Source organism: Candida tropicalis (assembly GCF_000006335.3).
Source record: "Candida tropicalis MYA-3404 genomic scaffold supercont3.6, whole genome shotgun sequence".
Lineage (NCBI taxonomy): Eukaryota > Fungi > Ascomycota > Pichiomycetes > Serinales > Debaryomycetaceae > Candida > Candida tropicalis.
Window position 1 is genome coordinate 946,689 of NW_003020058.1, and position 18,269 is coordinate 964,957.

At 34.1% G+C, this 18,269-nt stretch overlaps 8 protein-coding genes across 8 annotated transcripts; 5 read left to right on the forward strand and 3 right to left on the reverse strand. All coding sequences in view use genetic code 12, as the record gives it.

The window, feature by feature from the left end:
- Positions 1-188: 188 nt before the first annotated feature.
- ATP1 (F1F0 ATP synthase subunit alpha) lies at positions 189-1,532 on the reverse strand (the record flags this gene model as incomplete). Its single annotated transcript, XM_002550354.1, has 1 exon — positions 189-1,532. One exon carries the CDS (start codon positions 1,530-1,532, stop codon positions 189-191), a length of 1,344 nt encoding a protein of 447 aa, XP_002550400.1.
- Positions 1,533-3,129: 1,597 nt separating this feature from the next.
- On the forward strand, positions 3,130-4,203 carry CTRG_04699 (uncharacterized protein; the record flags this gene model as incomplete). Its single annotated transcript, XM_002550355.1, has 1 exon — positions 3,130-4,203. One exon carries the CDS (start codon positions 3,130-3,132, stop codon positions 4,201-4,203), a length of 1,074 nt encoding a protein of 357 aa, XP_002550401.1.
- Positions 4,204-7,688: 3,485 nt separating this feature from the next.
- On the forward strand, positions 7,689-8,534 carry CTRG_04700 (uncharacterized protein; the record flags this gene model as incomplete). The annotated part of the gene is made up of 1 exon (XM_002550356.1): positions 7,689-8,534. One exon carries the CDS (start codon positions 7,689-7,691, stop codon positions 8,532-8,534), a length of 846 nt encoding a protein of 281 aa, XP_002550402.1.
- A 662-nt stretch (positions 8,535-9,196) lies between these two features.
- Positions 9,197-10,345, forward strand: CTRG_04701 (uncharacterized protein; the record flags this gene model as incomplete). Its single annotated transcript, XM_002550357.1, has 1 exon — positions 9,197-10,345. The coding sequence occupies one exon, from the start codon at positions 9,197-9,199 to the stop codon at positions 10,343-10,345; it is 1,149 nt and encodes a 382-aa protein (XP_002550403.1).
- A 1,371-nt stretch (positions 10,346-11,716) lies between these two features.
- ICL1 (isocitrate lyase 1) lies at positions 11,717-13,369 on the forward strand (the record flags this gene model as incomplete). The annotated part of the gene is made up of 1 exon (XM_002550358.1): positions 11,717-13,369. One exon carries the CDS (start codon positions 11,717-11,719, stop codon positions 13,367-13,369), a length of 1,653 nt encoding a protein of 550 aa, XP_002550404.1.
- Positions 13,370-13,646: 277 nt separating this feature from the next.
- On the forward strand, positions 13,647-15,116 carry CTRG_04703 (uncharacterized protein; the record flags this gene model as incomplete). Its single annotated transcript, XM_002550359.1, has 1 exon — positions 13,647-15,116. One exon carries the CDS (start codon positions 13,647-13,649, stop codon positions 15,114-15,116), a length of 1,470 nt encoding a protein of 489 aa, XP_002550405.1.
- A 97-nt stretch (positions 15,117-15,213) lies between these two features.
- On the reverse strand, positions 15,214-16,269 carry PHO85 (cyclin-dependent serine/threonine-protein kinase; the record flags this gene model as incomplete). Its single annotated transcript, XM_002550360.1, has 2 exons — positions 15,214-16,174; positions 16,250-16,269. 2 exons carry the CDS (start codon positions 16,267-16,269, stop codon positions 15,214-15,216), a joined length of 981 nt encoding a protein of 326 aa, XP_002550406.1.
- A 327-nt stretch (positions 16,270-16,596) lies between these two features.
- On the reverse strand, positions 16,597-18,198 carry CTRG_04705 (tRNA (uracil) methyltransferase; the record flags this gene model as incomplete). The annotated part of the gene is made up of 1 exon (XM_002550361.1): positions 16,597-18,198. One exon carries the CDS (start codon positions 18,196-18,198, stop codon positions 16,597-16,599), a length of 1,602 nt encoding a protein of 533 aa, XP_002550407.1.
- Between the last annotated feature and the right edge of the window lie 71 nt (positions 18,199-18,269).

Sequence of the window (18,269 nt, forward strand, 5' to 3'; positions counted from 1 at the left end):
TTAATAATAATAGAAGAATATTTATTTATAAATATATATATAATATTTTGATTTTTTCTTTTTTAAAACTGATCATTGCTTGAGATATCGCAGCACTTATCTAAAAAACAAATAAAATGAAGACAATAAAAGAACTTAATCATCAAATGCTAAATTATCGTTTCCTATTTTCTCTTGAGAAATCACATTTAGAAAGTAGAAACGAATTCTTCAGTGACTTTTCTCAAGTGTTCCAATTCATCTTTAGATAATTCACCTTTAGTCTTGATGGCTTCCAAGATACCAGCTTCGTTAGATTTCAAATGACCCAAGAAAGCTTCTTCGAATTCACCAATTCTGTCAAGAGCAATGTTGTCCAAGAAACCGTTAACACCAGCGAAAATCAATGGAACTTGTTCTTCAGCAGCCAATGGGTGGTATTGCTTTTGTTTCAATAATTGGGTCAATCTTTCACCTCTGTTCAAGGTTTGTTTAGTAGAAGCATCCAAATCAGAACCGAATTGGGCGAAAGCAGCAACTTCTCTGTATTGAGCCAAGAACAATTTCAAAGAACCAGCAACTTGTTTCATAGCTTTAACTTGAGCAGCAGAACCGACACGGGAGACGGACAAACCGACGTTAATAGCTGGTCTGATACCTTTGTAGAACAATTCAGCTTCCAAGAAAATTTGACCATCGGTAATGGAAATAACATTGGTTGGAATATAAGCAGAGACATCACCACCTTGGGTTTCAATGACTGGCAAAGCGGTCAAAGAACCAGCACCGTAAGCATCGGACATCTTAGCAGCTCTTTCTAATAATCTAGAATGTAAGTAGAAAACATCACCCGGGTAAGCTTCTCTACCTGGTGGTCTTCTCAACAACAAAGACAATTGACGGTAGGCGACGGCTTGTTTGGACAAATCATCGTAGACAATCAAAGCGTGTTTACCGTTGTCTCTGAACCATTCACCGATAGCACAAGCAGTGAAAGGAGCAATATATTGCAATGGAGCGGCTTCAGAAGCAGTAGCAGCAACAATGACGGAGTATTTAAGAGCATCATTTTGTTCCAAGGTTTGGACCAATTGAGCAACAGTGGATCTCTTTTGACCAACGGCAACGTAGACACAGTACAATTTCTTCTTTTCATCAGTACCGTTGTTCCATCTCTTTTGGTTCAAGATGGCGTCCAAAGCGACAGCGGTCTTACCAGTTTGACGATCACCAATGATCAATTCTCTTTGACCTCTACCAATTGGGACCAAAGCATCAACGGATTTCAAACCAGTTTGCATTGGTTCGTGGACGGATCTTCTTGGCAAGATACCTGGAGCTTTAACTTGAGCTCTGGAGTAGGCAGCAGCCTTGATTGGACCTTTACCATCAATGGCGTTACCCAAACCGTCAACAACTCTACCCAATAATTCTGGACCAACTGGGACAGAGACAATTTGACCAGTTCTCTTAACGGTTTCACCTTCTTTGACTAATCTATCAGAACCGAACAAGACAACCCCGACTTGGTCAGCTTCCAAGTTCAAAGCCATACCTTTAGCACCGGAAGAGAATTCAACCAATTCTTCGGCTTGAATGTTGTTTAAACCGTAAATACGAGCAATACCATCACTAAATTAATTAACAAGTTAGTAATTATTGTTGTTTATCAATAGGGGTGGTGTTGATCCACAGTCCGCGTTAGTATTGTGTTGGCACACGCACACAGAAAAAAAAAAGTTCATCCAATAAAAATTGAACAAAAATTTTTCAATGTGACAACCAGTTCACAGCAAACAACAGACGGTGGTAAACAACTATTAATCTTAATCAATTGATAAGTGTATACATACCCAACGGATAAAACTCTACCGGTTTCGTTTAAGTTAGCTTCATCAGAAACACCTCTAATTCTGTCTTCCAAGATTGAAGAAACTTCAGTTGGAGCAGCCTTAGCAGAGGCAAATCTTTGAGCAGTTAATAAAGTTGGACGAGCCTATAATTGTAACTGTTAGTATTTGAAATCATTGCTGTTGAATAATTAAACTTAATTGAAGCAATTTTCGATTTCTCTGGGCCAACAACTTTTGTTAATCAAGGTTATTATGAAATGTTAACCAGGATAAAAAAAAACTATTCACCAATCATCAGTAATCAATTGATTGGTAAGTACTAGTCATTTCCATTCAATTGCTCTTGAAATCATGTTTTTCTATTTGAGCTTTTAGTTATATGTCCCCCCACTATTGCTATTCAATTTCAGAATTAATCATTATAGTATCAATCAAAGTAAATGAATACATACAACTCTTAATGATGATCTAGCAGCAACAGCAGCTGAACGAGCAGCAGTACGTAAAATAGGACGAGCTGACAACATTGTTCTATAATTTCTTCTTTTTATTGGTGTTCGGGATAAATAGAAGTTGTGAAGAGAAGAAAAAGGGAAAAAGAAGAGGAAGTTATATAAATTTTATGTTGAAAAAAATTCTAAAGAAAAATTTGTGTGCGCCCAGTGTGTCTGATTCTCAATTTTCATTGGCACTTCACCGAACTATTCCCTCGCTCGCGATTTGATTGGCCAAGAGAAAAACCAGTCACGTGCGCGAGTGTTGGTAATGCCCACAAAGAAAAATCTAAACGGTAATAATATAAAAAAAACCTGAGGCAGGAACCGTGGCCGGGAAATTAATTTTGAAAAAGTGTTCAATTTGTATGGACATAGTAAAGCAGTTGTGGTGGAAAACCAGAGTAAGTTATCGATCAATTGTGTTTCTTACAAGCTGCTAGCTTATATTGTAAAAAGAAAAAGAAGAAGGAGAAAAAAACGTTTGAATTGTTATCAAAGTGTATACAAATTTACTTCAATAAATGCCGATTACAGAAATATAAAGAAATATCACCAATTGATTATAGGTAGACTGATGAACATCAATTTGATTATTTTCTCTTGTAGAAAGAACACTAGGTGTATCTACGTATAGTCAATTGTTGATCTAATCTATTGACCTTGTAAGACGCAAGACAAAGAGAGGGAGGAAGAGAAAGGAGAAAAAAAAAAAATCTTAGAAAAAGTTCCACCGAAAAATTTTCAGCAAATCACTGTCATTCCTTTAATTGGGTATCGAAACTTTTGTTTACATATACAAGATGTTGGGTTCAACTGCTAAAAGAGTAATAGTTGCTGGATCTAGAAGGCAATTTGTCAGATTAAACTCATCAAACAATGGAAACAATAGTGAGTTGAACATTGGTGAACTTTTCAAAAAAATCGATCAAGTCACCTTGAAAGCTGCTGAATTAAAAAGAAAACAAGAAAGTGACAAATTGAAACAACAAGCTCAACAAGCTCATAATAGACTTAAGAAAGTAAGTCATCAAAACGCTGCATCCGTTAGAAGACTTCCAAAAAGAGCTTCTGGTGAAAATGAAGCAGTAGAGAAACAAACTACTTCTAATGAAGAATCACAACCTAAAAGTGAAAAGACTTTTCGTAATCGATTCCAAAAAGACCAAGAAGCGAGCAACCGTGAAGCCGTTAACAACAGACCAAGAAGAAGTTTTGAAACTAGTGACAGAGTCGCTCCAGCGTTCTCCCAAAAGAAGAGCAGCAAAGAAGAACCCCGCTTCGCTCCACGAATCAATAACAGAAGTAGTGGAACTAATGGACCTTCATTTAGAAAGTCTTCTCCAAGAAAAGTAGCTAGAGGTCCAGGTGCTAAACTGGAAATCCGTAAACCAACAGTTGCCAAACCAATCCATTCAAAAGAAGTGTCAGCCACACCATTGTCACCAAAGATTGTTGCTGAAGATTTCTTCTATGGTAAAGTCCCAAGTATCAACTCAACTGTCAGTGGTAGATTGGCCTCTATTGCCAAATTGACTTTAGATGATTCTAAGTATCCATACTTGTTACCAAAAGAGGTTATTGCTCAAGCTGCACGTGAAAGCAAAAACAAGTACATATTGCAGAAGAACTGGAAAATCAACCCAGATCAAGATGTCTTAAAAGAAAGAATTCAAACTATTGCCTTGGGTCAAAAGAAGGATTTGGAAATTGCTGGTGAAAAATCCGAATTGGCCGATAAAACCCTTCACAATATCAACCTTAATCCAGATTTGAGCCTTGAACAAAAAGACGCCATGTTTAAGATTGTCAATGGATTACAAGATATCAAGAGTATTTTCAAGGATGCTCCTTGGAAAAAGCAAGCTAGTAAATAGGAGGTGGAGTTTCTATAATTGGCATGTAAATAGTACTTATTCTAATTTAGAACTAAATTAAATTAAAACAACAATAAGGTAGACAGTTGTAATTCACTGGTTGTACATGATGTGCAATTGATGTGTAAAATATTCTTTTTACTAGCATGATCCGCCTTTGATGAACGGGGAACAAAGTCTTGCATAAGAGAATTCAATACTTATGGTGTTGATGATCAATCTGATTAAAGGGAGGAATTTTAAAGATGAAATTAGATTCAATGTATATTGTACTAATTGAATGTATAAATACATACATTGAACAGTAAAGGCGGAGAACATTATGCGTGTATCCTTCTTTAAAGAATGTTTCTTAATTTATGCTTTCTCGTTTCTTGTCTTCGGTCTTGGTTGCCATTACACTTCATACACACAAATATACTTTGCAACCATACAGAACAATAACTGGCGATCATTATTGTCTTGTTTAACTTCCTATCAATAGATGGAACTAGCCAATCGGTGAAAGTGTATGGGTGAGCAAACACACACACATCAATCAGTCTCCCTATTAATTCTCACCTTTCTCAATTGATTCCAAAGGGATACCGTCGGAGTTTTTCTCGTTCTCCACTATTGTCGGGTCAGAGGACGTTCTCGACTTATTTTTTTTTTCCCTTGTAAAAGTGTGGAAAAACTCCAACCGGTTTGTGCCGAATTTGGCAGTACAAACTTGTCTTAATGCATAAAATTACAAGCAAGAATAAGGAGACTTCACTGCATCGAAGGAAAAACAGGCTATGACTTTGAAATTGTAAAGATTAATATATATATTTTTATTTTAAAATTAGATAAAATAAAAGACAATCTAAGTAAATGAATAGTTTGATGTATGAACATTAATGAAAGAAAATAACAGTAAACGAATAATAAAAATAAAATAAAAAAAAGCCCAAAACGTAACCAATGCAAAACTGGGATTGACCATGAAATCATTGTGCCAGATCAAATTGAAACAGGTTGCATGATACTAATAAAAACAACAACGTAAAGATAACTTACCCTAAAACACCAAAATAAAGATTATACCCAAAAAAAAAACATAATACTATTGTAAGGAAACAAAATAAAAAGCAACTAAAAACCTCTCGGAGAATGAACTTGACTGTGAAAACAGATTATGATGATAAGGAATATTTATATCTTGGTGAATAAAGATCTAGCAGAAATGGTGCCCTTTATACTATTGTCATTAGCTGTGTTTGTTTCTTTGTAGGATAATAAGAATGGGACTGTGGTTGAAATGGCCAAGTAACCTAATAGTAAAGCAGCTGATGATCTGGAGTGGAACGGAGTTGGTTTCATATAGATTGAGTACATTTGGAAGTTGTAATTGTTATAAAAAGTTAAACTGTAAAGTCGGAGTATGAATGATAAGATAAAGAAAGAAAAGAAGAAGAGGAAGTAGAATTATAACAAAAAAAAAAACTGAGAGATGGAGTGGGAAGTAGGGGTATTATTTATATTGATTTTTAATTTTAGTTACGAATTGCGAAATCCATAATAAAAGTGGAACAAAAAAAAAAGATAAAATAATTGTGGGCCTATACAACGGTAAGTGTGTTAGGCGTACTTTTTTTTTTCTGTTAAGAACCTCAGTTGCCAGTTGACCAGAGATGATTACACAAAATAGAAATCATGCGATTTACAAAAAATCAAAAATCTATTTTTTTTTTTTTCTTTGGGCAGAGTTGTACAATTCTGTATGTATGCTCTTAGTAAAATCAAAAATTCGGAAATGCCAAAAAAGAAAGAAAATGAGATGGCGCTGAGATATTGTTTACTAAGATTTTTTTTAGCTGGGTTGTTAAATTAGCATTCTCCTCATTTCATGCTTACTCAGTACCTTACTAAGTTGAAGTACTACATGTCATTTAACATCTCAATTCTTCTCACTTTTTGTTGTTGGTTTTTCCATATTTTTAATGTAATCACACGGAAATTCGTATTGAAGGACTATTGAAATAAGAGGAGCAGCAACAACAACAGGAGAGGATTAGAGAGGGGATGGGTGGGACAAGTTCAATAATCGCATCATAAAACTATAGAGGTTCTCACAGCAAAAATAAAAAAAGAACAAAGAGTAAGACAGAGATAAAAAAAAAAAGAGGGAAAATATGCTGATGTCAGAAATATGTGGTTATGAAGTTATTGTGATTACGTTGATGCTTACCAAACAGGAGTATGGTAGTGTACAAGTTCTCAATTTTTTTTGGTTGCATTCTATCTCCTCTTAACGCTTTCTTTGCATCCTTATTTACTTAAACAACATTCCTCCGCCTTCTCTAATCTACTATATACTTACTTTCAACATGGCAACATAGCTACTCTATTGTAAATTCTCAATCACTTTGTTAGTGCGCCTTCTCTTTAATTAGATCAATCTAATTGTGTTTCTGTTGTTGTTGTTGTTGTTGTTGTTGTTCTCATTCTCATTCTATGATCCTAATATCGGAGAAGGTTTGACCATCAAATCAGATTACAAATCAATTGTTTACAATTCTAGGGTTTTAGGAAATCTATAACTTGTTTTTCTTTAGGTCCGTACACGTCTATACGTGTTTACGTGACTTTTTTTAATTTGAGTAAAGAAGAACACGTTCAGATAATTTATTTTTAGACGTGTATTGATCTTTTCGATATCGGAAATTGTTACAAGTCAGCTTCCAATCACATAACCATATTCTGATTGTTGGGTGTTCCTGGTTTTTGTGATTCAGATACCACAAGTCTAATACCGGTTTATTCTCTTTCTTGGTTTGTTGTTTGTCTATGGATTTGGCAACTTTCTACGTCTACAACAATGAGGCTAAAGTTACAGCCAAGAAACAAGAGTTGGACACAAACAACTAAAGAAACGGGGGGACCCAAAAAGAAAAGAAAAAAAATCAGAACAGTGGAATTCTGTTCTAATAAAGACGATCTTCAAATCCACAAAATCCAGTTCTAGACAGTTGAAATGGTTCTCGTTGCAAACGACAAGGACAAACGAGCACGAGTTATTGAGAGGAACGATCGTTTATGTGTCTGTGTGTGTGTGTGTGTGTTTTTTTTTGTTCAGACTCGCCCTCTCTTTACGCAGGAGCAAAACTAATTGAAACTATAAGTAAACTTCAATTTAGACAATTGCAATTCTATGATTTCTTAGCCCGAATCTCGAATATCAATTAGATATGGAAGGATAAATTGTGTTGTTCAATCAGTTATTTAATTGGTGGAATTCTTTCACCAAGTAAGTTGATTCAATTCCTTATCCTAATTTAGTAATTGCGAGTCAATTGAGTCTTACATACACAATCAAGGTTTTTGTTTTTTTCTTTTGAGTCATTCTCTGTAACTGACGACTGTAATCGGATTACAGTTTTACTTTTTCTGTTGTCGTTGTCGACCGAATATGACGTACCCCAGTGGTCCCAACGTTCATTTTATTCTTTCTTTAAACATACATGTCGTTTGAAGTTATTGCATTACCATATTCTTGGATACACAAGAAAGGATCATCATCAAGATTTGAAAATCTCCTGAACCTCATCAATGCGTCGTACAATAAACCACGCTATAAGTTTGGCATTATTAAAACCCCAAGAATAAAGAATAATCAATCAATATTACTGGACTTGGCTATAGGAGTGGATGATGAGATTTGTATTTATTTGTTACTTGGTAAAGACGAAATTTTTGAAGATCTATTTGACAAAGATGGGTACAAGCGAGATTTGACAAAGGAGTCAATTAACGTGACTCAGGCGTTTAGTAATGACATTCCTGAAAGGTACTACTCTGTATTTGATCTTGGTCAATTGTCTAATGCTGGTATTGTTTTTGCCGATGAAGAGTTTGAACTCACTAATGACGTCTTGAATAGATGTATTGCAAGTGTAGGTTTAAGATCGTTTCATGATAAACTGAAATCAGGTATTAAAGAATTTGAATTAACTGCATTCACATCATTTATGAGAAATACAGCTCCAGCATTTTTGAATTTTGTAATTAACAATTGTCTATTAAACGAAGACAGATTTGCAAAGTTGTCTCAAGCAGGGCTCTTGAACGACTATAATAAGATTGTTATTCATGCTGATGTGATTAAAGAACATGGTTTGGTTGAATATTATACAAAGAAATGTTCCTTCGTACAATCGTTAAGACCAGATGTTCATGTTACTGTTGCTGAAGATATGAAAGCTGCAGAAGGTATATTTGAAAAGGGTGTTTTAGCAGCAAGGGATTTTCATATCTCGTTCTTGGAAAGAGAGATCAATATAGATAGACATATAGATGTTGTACTTTAGAAATATAAAAACAGAATAGATATTGGGGTGTCTATTGTATGACGTCATTTAGATTTGTTTAACATACTCATATTGACTGTACACATTGTTGATTTCATCTAATTTTTAAACAAATTTGATACGAAATACTTTGAGAAAATAAAAAATTACATAAAACTAGGTAACCATTACATGAATTTCATCCAGAGTGCACTTAAAATATCATCTAAAGCTTGTCGATTAGGATACATCATTTTTGAACATACTGATACGTTGCTTCATTTGTTGATAGTCCTAACCTACTAATGTGGTAATATTGGTGAACGCCGCATATGATCGCGTCTCTTGGGCGCGTAATATTTTTAACATAATTGAGCCATCAAGAATATTGATATTGACCTAATGCACGTGATTCTACTGAATGTACAAATGTTGTATTCAGAGCAGGATTACCAACAGTTCATCAATACTTGTTTTTCATACACCATTGACTTACTGATGTAGTCACTAGAAAGCCATTCGTTCTTGATTCTACAAGTAATTTTATCCACATTCGCGTGCTTACTCGCCAGCAACAAAATCCACAAGGAACGTCGTGGAAAAAAAAAGTCAAAAAAAAAAAAAAAAAAATAACAAAACCTAGAGTTGCACTTCATCTCAACCTAGACAACTAGACAAATACAATGACAACATATTCAACAGAAATATCTAAATTAATATCTGACGGTTCTAGAGCTTATTCCGCTAAGGATTTTGATCTTGCTGCTGAGAAATATGGTGATGCATGTGCAAAATTTTCTGAAACCCATGATGGTAACGAAGATGGTGACTTGTTGTTGTTATATGGTAAGGCAGTTTTCCAGAGTGGTGTTAGTAAATCAGAAGTTTTTGGAGGAAACCCATCTGCTGGACAAGATTTAGAAGAAGAAACAGGTGACAGTACCAAGGATGTTGGTGACAAACAAAATGACAAGGAAGACGAAAAGGATGATGACAAGTTTCAATTCTATGCAGATGGTGATGAGGAAGAGGAACAACAACAACAAGAAGAAGAGCAAGAAGGTCCTCAATTGGCATCTGGAGAAGGCGAAGAAGATGAAGGTGAAAATCAAAGTGATTTTGAAATTGCATGGGAATTGTTGGACTTGGCTAGATCTTTGTTTGAAAATAAGGTTAAGTCATTAGATAAAGGGGATTTGAAACCGCCATATTTATCCAAAGATACAGAAGAAACGGAAAACGAATATATTGTTACAGTAAGGAAATTATCTGAAACTTATGATATTTTGGGTGAGGTTTCATTAGAGGCTGAAAATTTCAACCAAGCTGCCGAAGATTTGAAAAAGAGTCTAGAATTAAGATTAGAATTGTATCCTGATACATCATCTTTGATTACAGAAGCACATTATAAATTGGCGTTAGCATTAGAATTTCAATCGGATGATATGGAGCTGAGAAAGAAATCCGCTGAGCAAATGAAATTAGCCATTGAAGCCTTGGAAAGAAGAAATGCCAAAGAAAGTGAAGCCGACAAGAAGAAGGATAACCAAGAAATGATTGATGAAATGAAGGAGAAATACAGAGATTTGTTAAAGGATCCTTCTGAAGAACTCAAGAATCAACAATTGGATATCATTAAAGGTATATTGGGAGAAGAAGCTTCAAGTGGTGGTAGTAGTAATACCCAAAATGTTGGTGCTGCTATAGTTAACAACCTTCAATCCATGGTTAAGAAGAAGAATGACAAACCAGTTGTGAATGATTTGTCCGGATCAGTGAGGAAAAGAAAAAAGACAGACCAACAGGACAAATCAAAGAAAGCAAAGAAATAATCGAAGTGATGGAATATAGACGTATATATATGACTAAGAGAGAGAGAACAATAAACGAAGAAAAAGAACTCCGAGATATAATAAAATGTAAGAGTAATTAGGAATCATCGCTTAATAGATAATCTAATTTTAAAGTATAGCTCCGAATATTTGGTATGACATAATAGTGATGACTGTGAATCATCATTGCCAAAAAAGCAATAGTTTAGAAAAAAAGAACAATTCACAAAATCATTGTCGGAGGTGTACTATCAGTATCAAATTTCCCCGGAAAATTTACAATAATACCGATCAACACCAAAGTATGTCTTACTAATTTACGGAATGATCTTATACATGGGTAGGTAATGGTTTACAAACGCTTACCATCATAGTTTCTATAAATCAAGGTTTATGTTGAATTGTCTATTGATCATCAATGACCCCCCCTATTTCTTCATCCATTTGACCCCAGAAAAATTAATTGAAGTACAAAAAAAAAAACAAATTGCGTGGATGAACAAAACCCAATAAGAAAGCGCGAGAAAAAATAGAGACAACTAGTTCACCGCACAACTTTCCTAATTTGGAAATATCCAACGGTGTTTGACTAAGTAATAACAAATAAAAATAGTTCGAGTTTTCCATTGTGGGTCAGTTTCTTTCTTTTTTTTTTTATTTTTGCATTTTTGCTTTAAACCTCGGAGTTTTATACAATATTTCGATTTCGGCACCGGCATTATGGTTATCATATTTGCCCTTTCAAATGATTCATGAATCATATGATATTGTTGGGTAGAGTAATACCCAGGGGATTAATTATTTACTTAACCCTACTTAACTTGTATTCACAGTAACAACAAAAGATGTAATATTATAAGGTACAACAGAGTACTTCTTTAGCTGACTCCTAATTAGTACCCTTTGGTTTAAGTCCGATAAAACTTACTTAAAAGATGACTTATTTTGTTGGTGAAAAAAAAAAGAAAATTATCCATCTATCCGAAAGTATAGTAGTTAAAGAAACAGAAAAAAAAATGAGTGTGTAATTTAGGATCAGTGGAACGCACAAAGAAAAAAAAAATCTGGGGAAAAAAAATGAGTCGTCCTAGTATTGTGAAATTTATTTTTCATCACACTCACATAATTATGCTGAAACTAAATTAACTACAATGTGAAAAAAAAGGAAAATGAACAAGGAAAAATGAGTCGTGATAAGTTTTGTTTTAATGTCGACATAGTTTGTTTTTACAATCTATAAATATCGGTACTTTTTCCTTTCTTCTAAATTTTCTTTTTTTTTACATTTACTCTTTTTCTTTTCTTCTTTTCTATCTTTATTATTCTATAATTGTTCATCTACAACAACTTAATAGTAATATTTATTTAACCATGGCTTACACAAAAATCGACGTTAACCAAGAAGACGCTGACTTCCAAAAAGAAGTTGCTGAAATTAAAAAATGGTGGTCTGAACCAAGATGGAGAAAGACCAAGAGAATCTATTCTGCTGAAGATATTGCTAAGAAGAGAGGTTCCTTAAAGATTAGTTACCCATCTTCCCAACAAGCCGACAAATTGTTCAAATTATTGGAACAACACGATGCTGAAAAGTCCGTTTCTTTCACATTTGGTGCTTTGGACCCAATCCACGTTGCTCAAATGGCCAAATACTTGGACTCGATCTATGTTTCCGGTTGGCAATGTTCTTCTACTGCTTCTACTTCTAACGAACCATCCCCAGATTTAGCCGATTACCCTATGGACACTGTTCCAAACAAGGTTGAACACTTGTGGTTTGCCCAATTGTTCCACGACAGAAAACAAAGAGAAGAAAGATTGAACATGACCAAAGAAGAAAGAGCCAAGACTCCATACATTGATTTCTTAAGACCAATCATTGCTGATGCCGATACTGGTCATGGTGGTATTACTGCCATCATTAAATTGACCAAATTGTTCATTGAAAGAGGTGCTGCTGGTATCCACATTGAAGATCAAGCTCCAGGTACCAAGAAATGTGGTCACATGGCTGGTAAAGTTTTGGTTCCAGTTCAAGAACACATTAACAGATTGGTTGCTATCAGAGCTTCTGCTGATATCTTTGGTTCTAACTTGTTGGCAGTTGCCAGAACCGATTCTGAAGCTGCTACTTTGATTACCTCCACTATTGATCACAGAGACCACTACTTTATCATTGGTGCTACCAACCCAGAAGCTGGTGATTTGTCTGCTTTGATGTCTGAAGCTGAAGCTAAAGGTATCTACGGTGACGAATTGGCTGCTATTGAAACTGAATGGACCAAGAAAGCTGGCTTGAAATTGTTCCACGAAGCTGTCATTGATGAAATCAAGGCTGGTAACTACTCCAATAAAGAAGCTTTGATTAAACAATTCACCGACAAAGTTAACCCATTGTCCTGTACTTCTCACAAAGAAGCTAAGAAATTGGCCAAAGAATTGACTGGTAAAGATATTTACTTCAACTGGGATGTTGCTAGAGCCAGAGAAGGTTACTACAGATACCAAGGTGGTACTCAATGTGCCGTTATGAGAGGTAGAGCTTTTGCTCCATACGCTGATTTAATCTGGATGGAATCTGCTTTGCCAGACTACAACCAAGCTAAAGAATTTGCTGACGGTGTTAAAGCTGCTGTTCCAGACCAATGGTTGGCTTACAACTTGTCTCCATCTTTCAACTGGAACAAAGCTATGCCAGCCGATGAACAAGAAACTTATATCAAGAGATTGGGTAAATTGGGTTACGTATGGCAATTCATCACTTTGGCTGGTTTGCACACAACTGCTTTGGCTGTTGATGACTTTGCTAACCAATACTCTCAAATTGGCATGAGAGCTTATGGTCAAACTGTTCAACAACCAGAAATTGAAAAGGGTGTTGAAGTTGTTAAACATCAAAAATGGTCTGGTGCTAACTATATTGATGGTTTGTTGAGAATGGTCAGTGGTGGTGTCACCTCTACTGCTGCTATGGGTAAAGGTGTTACTGAAGATCAATTCAAAGATACCAAAGCTAAAGTTTAAAAAGAATGTAAACATTTAAAGAAACTTCATTTGAGATGAAACCTTGTATGACTTTTAGTTTATTTTTTTTATTTATATATATATTTATTTAATTTTTGCCGATTCCATAGTTTATGTAGAAGGAATTCCAATATTTATTTTCCACTTTGATGAAACTGTAGCATTTTTGTGTACAACTATCGCAACCTCATCACTATCGGAGATTACAACTCAAAAAAAAAAAAAAAGATGAAAGCATCTGAACCCCTTGCTTTCTACAAGAAATGCTATACCTAAGATGGGATTTATCAATCCAGGAAAACCTCTAAATAAAAGAAAGGCTAAACGAAATGATTTACTATCACCTAAAAAGCCATCTAAGCTAATGAAGCTTACTGAATCAAAAGGAACATTCATTCCATCATCACAACAAGAGATGCCTTCAGATCATTTTACATTAGACTCATTACCAATTGAAATACTACACAAGATATTTGCATATATTGGACCTTATGATAATACTTTACCATTAGTTAACAAAAGACTACATTCAATACTTTATTTCACGGGTAATAATACTTCTAGTGACTCATGGTATAATTTTACATTATTTGAAAGAATAGTCAAAGATTATTTCCTTTATGATCTCAATGAAAGAATTGATATGGAAGTAATAGATATGAAACTAGATTATTATGATAATCAAATTAAACAACTCAAAGAGAAATTCCCCAATTTTAATCGGAGCCATACTTTTCAAAGATTAGTAGATAATTTAAACATTATCAGACAATCACTAGATGCATTTATCTTCAACCATGAGGTTCTAACAGTGGACATTTTGAATTTTAAATTCATATCGACTCGACTATTAAAAACATTAAACCAAAGACGATACAAAAAGGATAATGTTTACATGCCAATTAAATCTAAACAAGAGATATTACTCTTACAAAAACTGAGATTAAAATTCTTGCGATTCAAATTCAAAGAATTAGGATTGAATTTAAAAAAAAGTATAGAAGAATTGTCTAATGATGAGCCAGTGCCACGAATAACATACGAAAATTTAAATTGCATAGTTGATTCAGTTTCTGATGAATTGGAAGATGAAACAAATCCAGAGATTAAAATCTATAATGATGAAAATTTCCCTACTGAAGGATTCTTTTGGTCGATTAGTGAACAATATATTAAACTCCATGATAATTACATTGTATACAATGAAGGATTTGAAACAGTGGAAAAGCAAGCTTTTGGAAGAGTAAGAATTCCATATTTTTATTTCATTAAAAGCATATATTCTGAAAGACATTACGATGTGTTGAAATTTATAACACAATCATTTGAATTTGGTACTATTGATGGTCCTCAAGTTATGGTTGAGATGTTGGACATACTTGAAAAACCAGATAATTTCCCTACAGCATATTGGCCACGGTTGAATGGAATTATTGAAATGATTATGACTTTTAATGATGTTCAAAATAAATTCACCGAGACAGTATCGCTGTTCTTTAAACTCTACGAGTCTTGTGTCAAAAGGGATTATTCAACTTCTAAATCAAAACAAGGCAAAAGCTTTCCTAATTTCATAGCAAAGGCAATGACTATGCTATTACAATATTTCTTTGACCATGATCCTACAACTGAAGAGAAAAGACAATTATGGATAACTGCAATGGAGTTAAAGAACATACATATTACTGACTTATTACGTGAGTTTGATGATACTCCAGATTATGACATTCTACATAGATTTATATAAATTTTATTATACACTACTTGTATACTACTAAGTTTTTTTTCTTTTTTTCTTTTTTGCATTTTGAACTTCTTGTTAAATTGTATATTTATATATAATTCTAATATTGTTGATCAATTATTGGTTGGTGATGTGGATGTTGTTGTTGAGGCTGTTGCTGGTAAGGATCACTCAAATGATGTGGCACTGGGTTAGGCATGGTAATTTCATGGAACCAAGGATGTTGCAAAGCTTGTCTAGCAGTAATTCTTGATTCTGGTCTCATTTGCAACAAGCTTTGCAATAAATTCAAACCCATAGAGTCAAGATTTGGAACAATCAATCTTAAATCTTGAGGAACAAAAATTTGCCAATTATTCTTATAATTAGTATATTGACTAATTCCTGGCCAAGTTCTTTCATTTGGAGTACCCATTAATCTGAAAATTTTGATCAATTGATCTTCATTTGCAGTACCTGGGAATAATGGTTTACCAGTACACATTTCTGCAAAAATACACCCAGCAGACCAAATATCAATAGAAGTAGTATAAGCTCTGGAGCCTAATAAAACATCAGGGGCTCTATACCATAAGGTGACAACTTCATTAGAAAAAGTATTGAATGGAATACCGAATGCACGAGCTAAACCAAAATCACCTAATTTTAATTCACCTTTATTATTGATTAATAAATTCTGAGGTTTCAAATCACGATGTAAAACTCTATTATCGTGACAGAACATAATCCCTTTCAATAATTGAAACATAAATGACTTGACAATTTTCAAATCCAAAGCACCTTGTTGACCATGAACTTCCATATATTTCTTCAAATCTTTATCCATATATTCAAAAACCAAGGTTAATTTATTTTCAGTGTGAATAACATCATATAAAGTCACAATATTCTCATGGTCCAACTCTTTCATTAAAGAAATTTCTCTGATTGCAGTTGAAGGAGTACCTTCTTCAGAATCTAGACTAATTTCTTTCAAGGCAACCAATGCACCGGTGGTTCTATTTCTACCTTTGTACACTGTGGCATAAGTACCTTCACCCAACTTTTCAAGTTGTTGAAATCTAATGCGGAGTTAGTAAAAAGAAAAAATCAAATTAAAACCAAGATAAATTTAAAGTTGATAATGAATAACATACTGAGAAGATGAACCAGTCATAATCTGTTAGTCTTATACTTCTTGATAATGGTTGTGAAGATGTTGTTGTTGTTGTTCTTGTAGAAGTGAAAGAAGCCGAAGAAGTACAGTCAGATGTTCAGAAGATAAAGTTAATCAAACTGCAAGTAATTTTTCCTTCCAACATTCTATGGGTAAAAATATTCAAAGGGAAAAAAAAAAAAAAAAAAAAAAATAGAAAATATCGCCTCCTTTCAATGTCTGTTTCATAATGCGACAAATGTCGTATGGTATATACATATTGCAAAATATTACACATAAATTATCTTTTGCTCTATAATCTACCAAATAATATATAACATATATTTCTTAATGACTTCTAGGGTCTTTCTTCATCAAGTTGATACAATTTTCAACCCAGCCATTGGCTCCACCTTCTAATGCAATTATATCAAGTGTACGCAATTTTGTAATTTCTTCTGGTTCAGCAATCAAGGTTGGAATTTTAATACAACTCATAATGGCAGCGTTTCTTGTACTTGGAATACGTAGCATTTCTTTTTCAACCTTCCATCCATTCAGTATAGCAATATCTTCAACACGATCGACTAATGCTTTATATGTAGAAGGTGCTGTTTTCAGACCAGTGTTCTTTCTTGGTGGGTATCTTTTTCTTACACCATCTAAGCCAAATGAACAACATGGAATAACTATGAATGGAAATCCCAATAATGGAATCCAACACGATAGTTCATCTGAATGATTCCCAATAATGAATGTATTTTTTGGGAAATCATTAGTGGTACAGATTTGGTTCGATTTTAGCAATGGGTTATTAATAACTTGTTCTTCACTCATTAATCTGGCAGCTGAAGGATGTGGCTCCAAAAGAATATTTGGTACAATAATTTGTTCCAACAAGTTCTCTTGAACATCTTTTGGATACAATTTCCATGATTTCCTAGCACGTGCATCTATTCCTTTGCCTTTATAACCTTCTTGCATTAATATATAAACCAATAATCCATTACCACAACCCAAATCTCTAAATTCAAAGTTCTCAGGTTCAAAATTATTCAATTTCCAATATTCTATCATGAATGCGGCAATTGCTATATCTTCAAACACATGCTTTCTTGGATCGGTTGATTCTCCCCAATTACTCATGAAATACTCCAGGTATTTTTTCTTTAAAGTGATGTACTGATTCTGGAAATTCACTTTTGGAACAACTAAATCATGATTAACTCTTTTTTCATATCCCAATTTAGTTCCTCTTGAATGCTTTGATGCTGTGGTTAATAATTTTAAGGCAATTCTTATTGGTCTTTCTTGATCTGACATGGATCTTAACAATTTCTCTTGACTATTACCAACTCCTTCTTCATATCCGAATGGCAAATAGTGAATAGATACTTTTGATTTGTTATAATATATACCAATTCCGTAAACTGGAGGTAAATAGTAAGGTGTTTCTTCGTGTGACCTAATATGGGGAATATAAACAACCAAATTTGAATCATTATTATTGGTGAACATTAGACAAGTCTGATTTATAATGTAATCCTTAAAGGGGTTTCGAGGAATGATTCTTCGAACTATTTCATATCTTTTGGCAAAATGTACTTGAGAAGATTCTGGAATTGATCTGATATTAACATCACTTAAATCTCGCATCAATAATGGCGAGTCATCATTAGTTGGAAATTCAGGAATTTCATTAATCATTTTACTCGTAAACATCGTATCACCTTTTTCTGGATCATATACATTTTCTTTAAGAATATCTGCCCTCATAATAACTGTAGAATTGATGTTTGGCTGACGGATAATATTTAACATCGCAGCTTCAAAGTGCTCCGCATTAAAATCAACCGGACTCTCATAAAGTGGAATCCATGACGGGCCCAATTCAGATTCACCAGAAGTCAATAGTGTTGGTTGGATAGCCGACTTCTTTCCTTTTGTCATAGTAAACGTGGAGTATAGAGATGTTTTGGTGAAAATATAAAACTGCTTGATTAAAAAAAAAAAAAAATTTT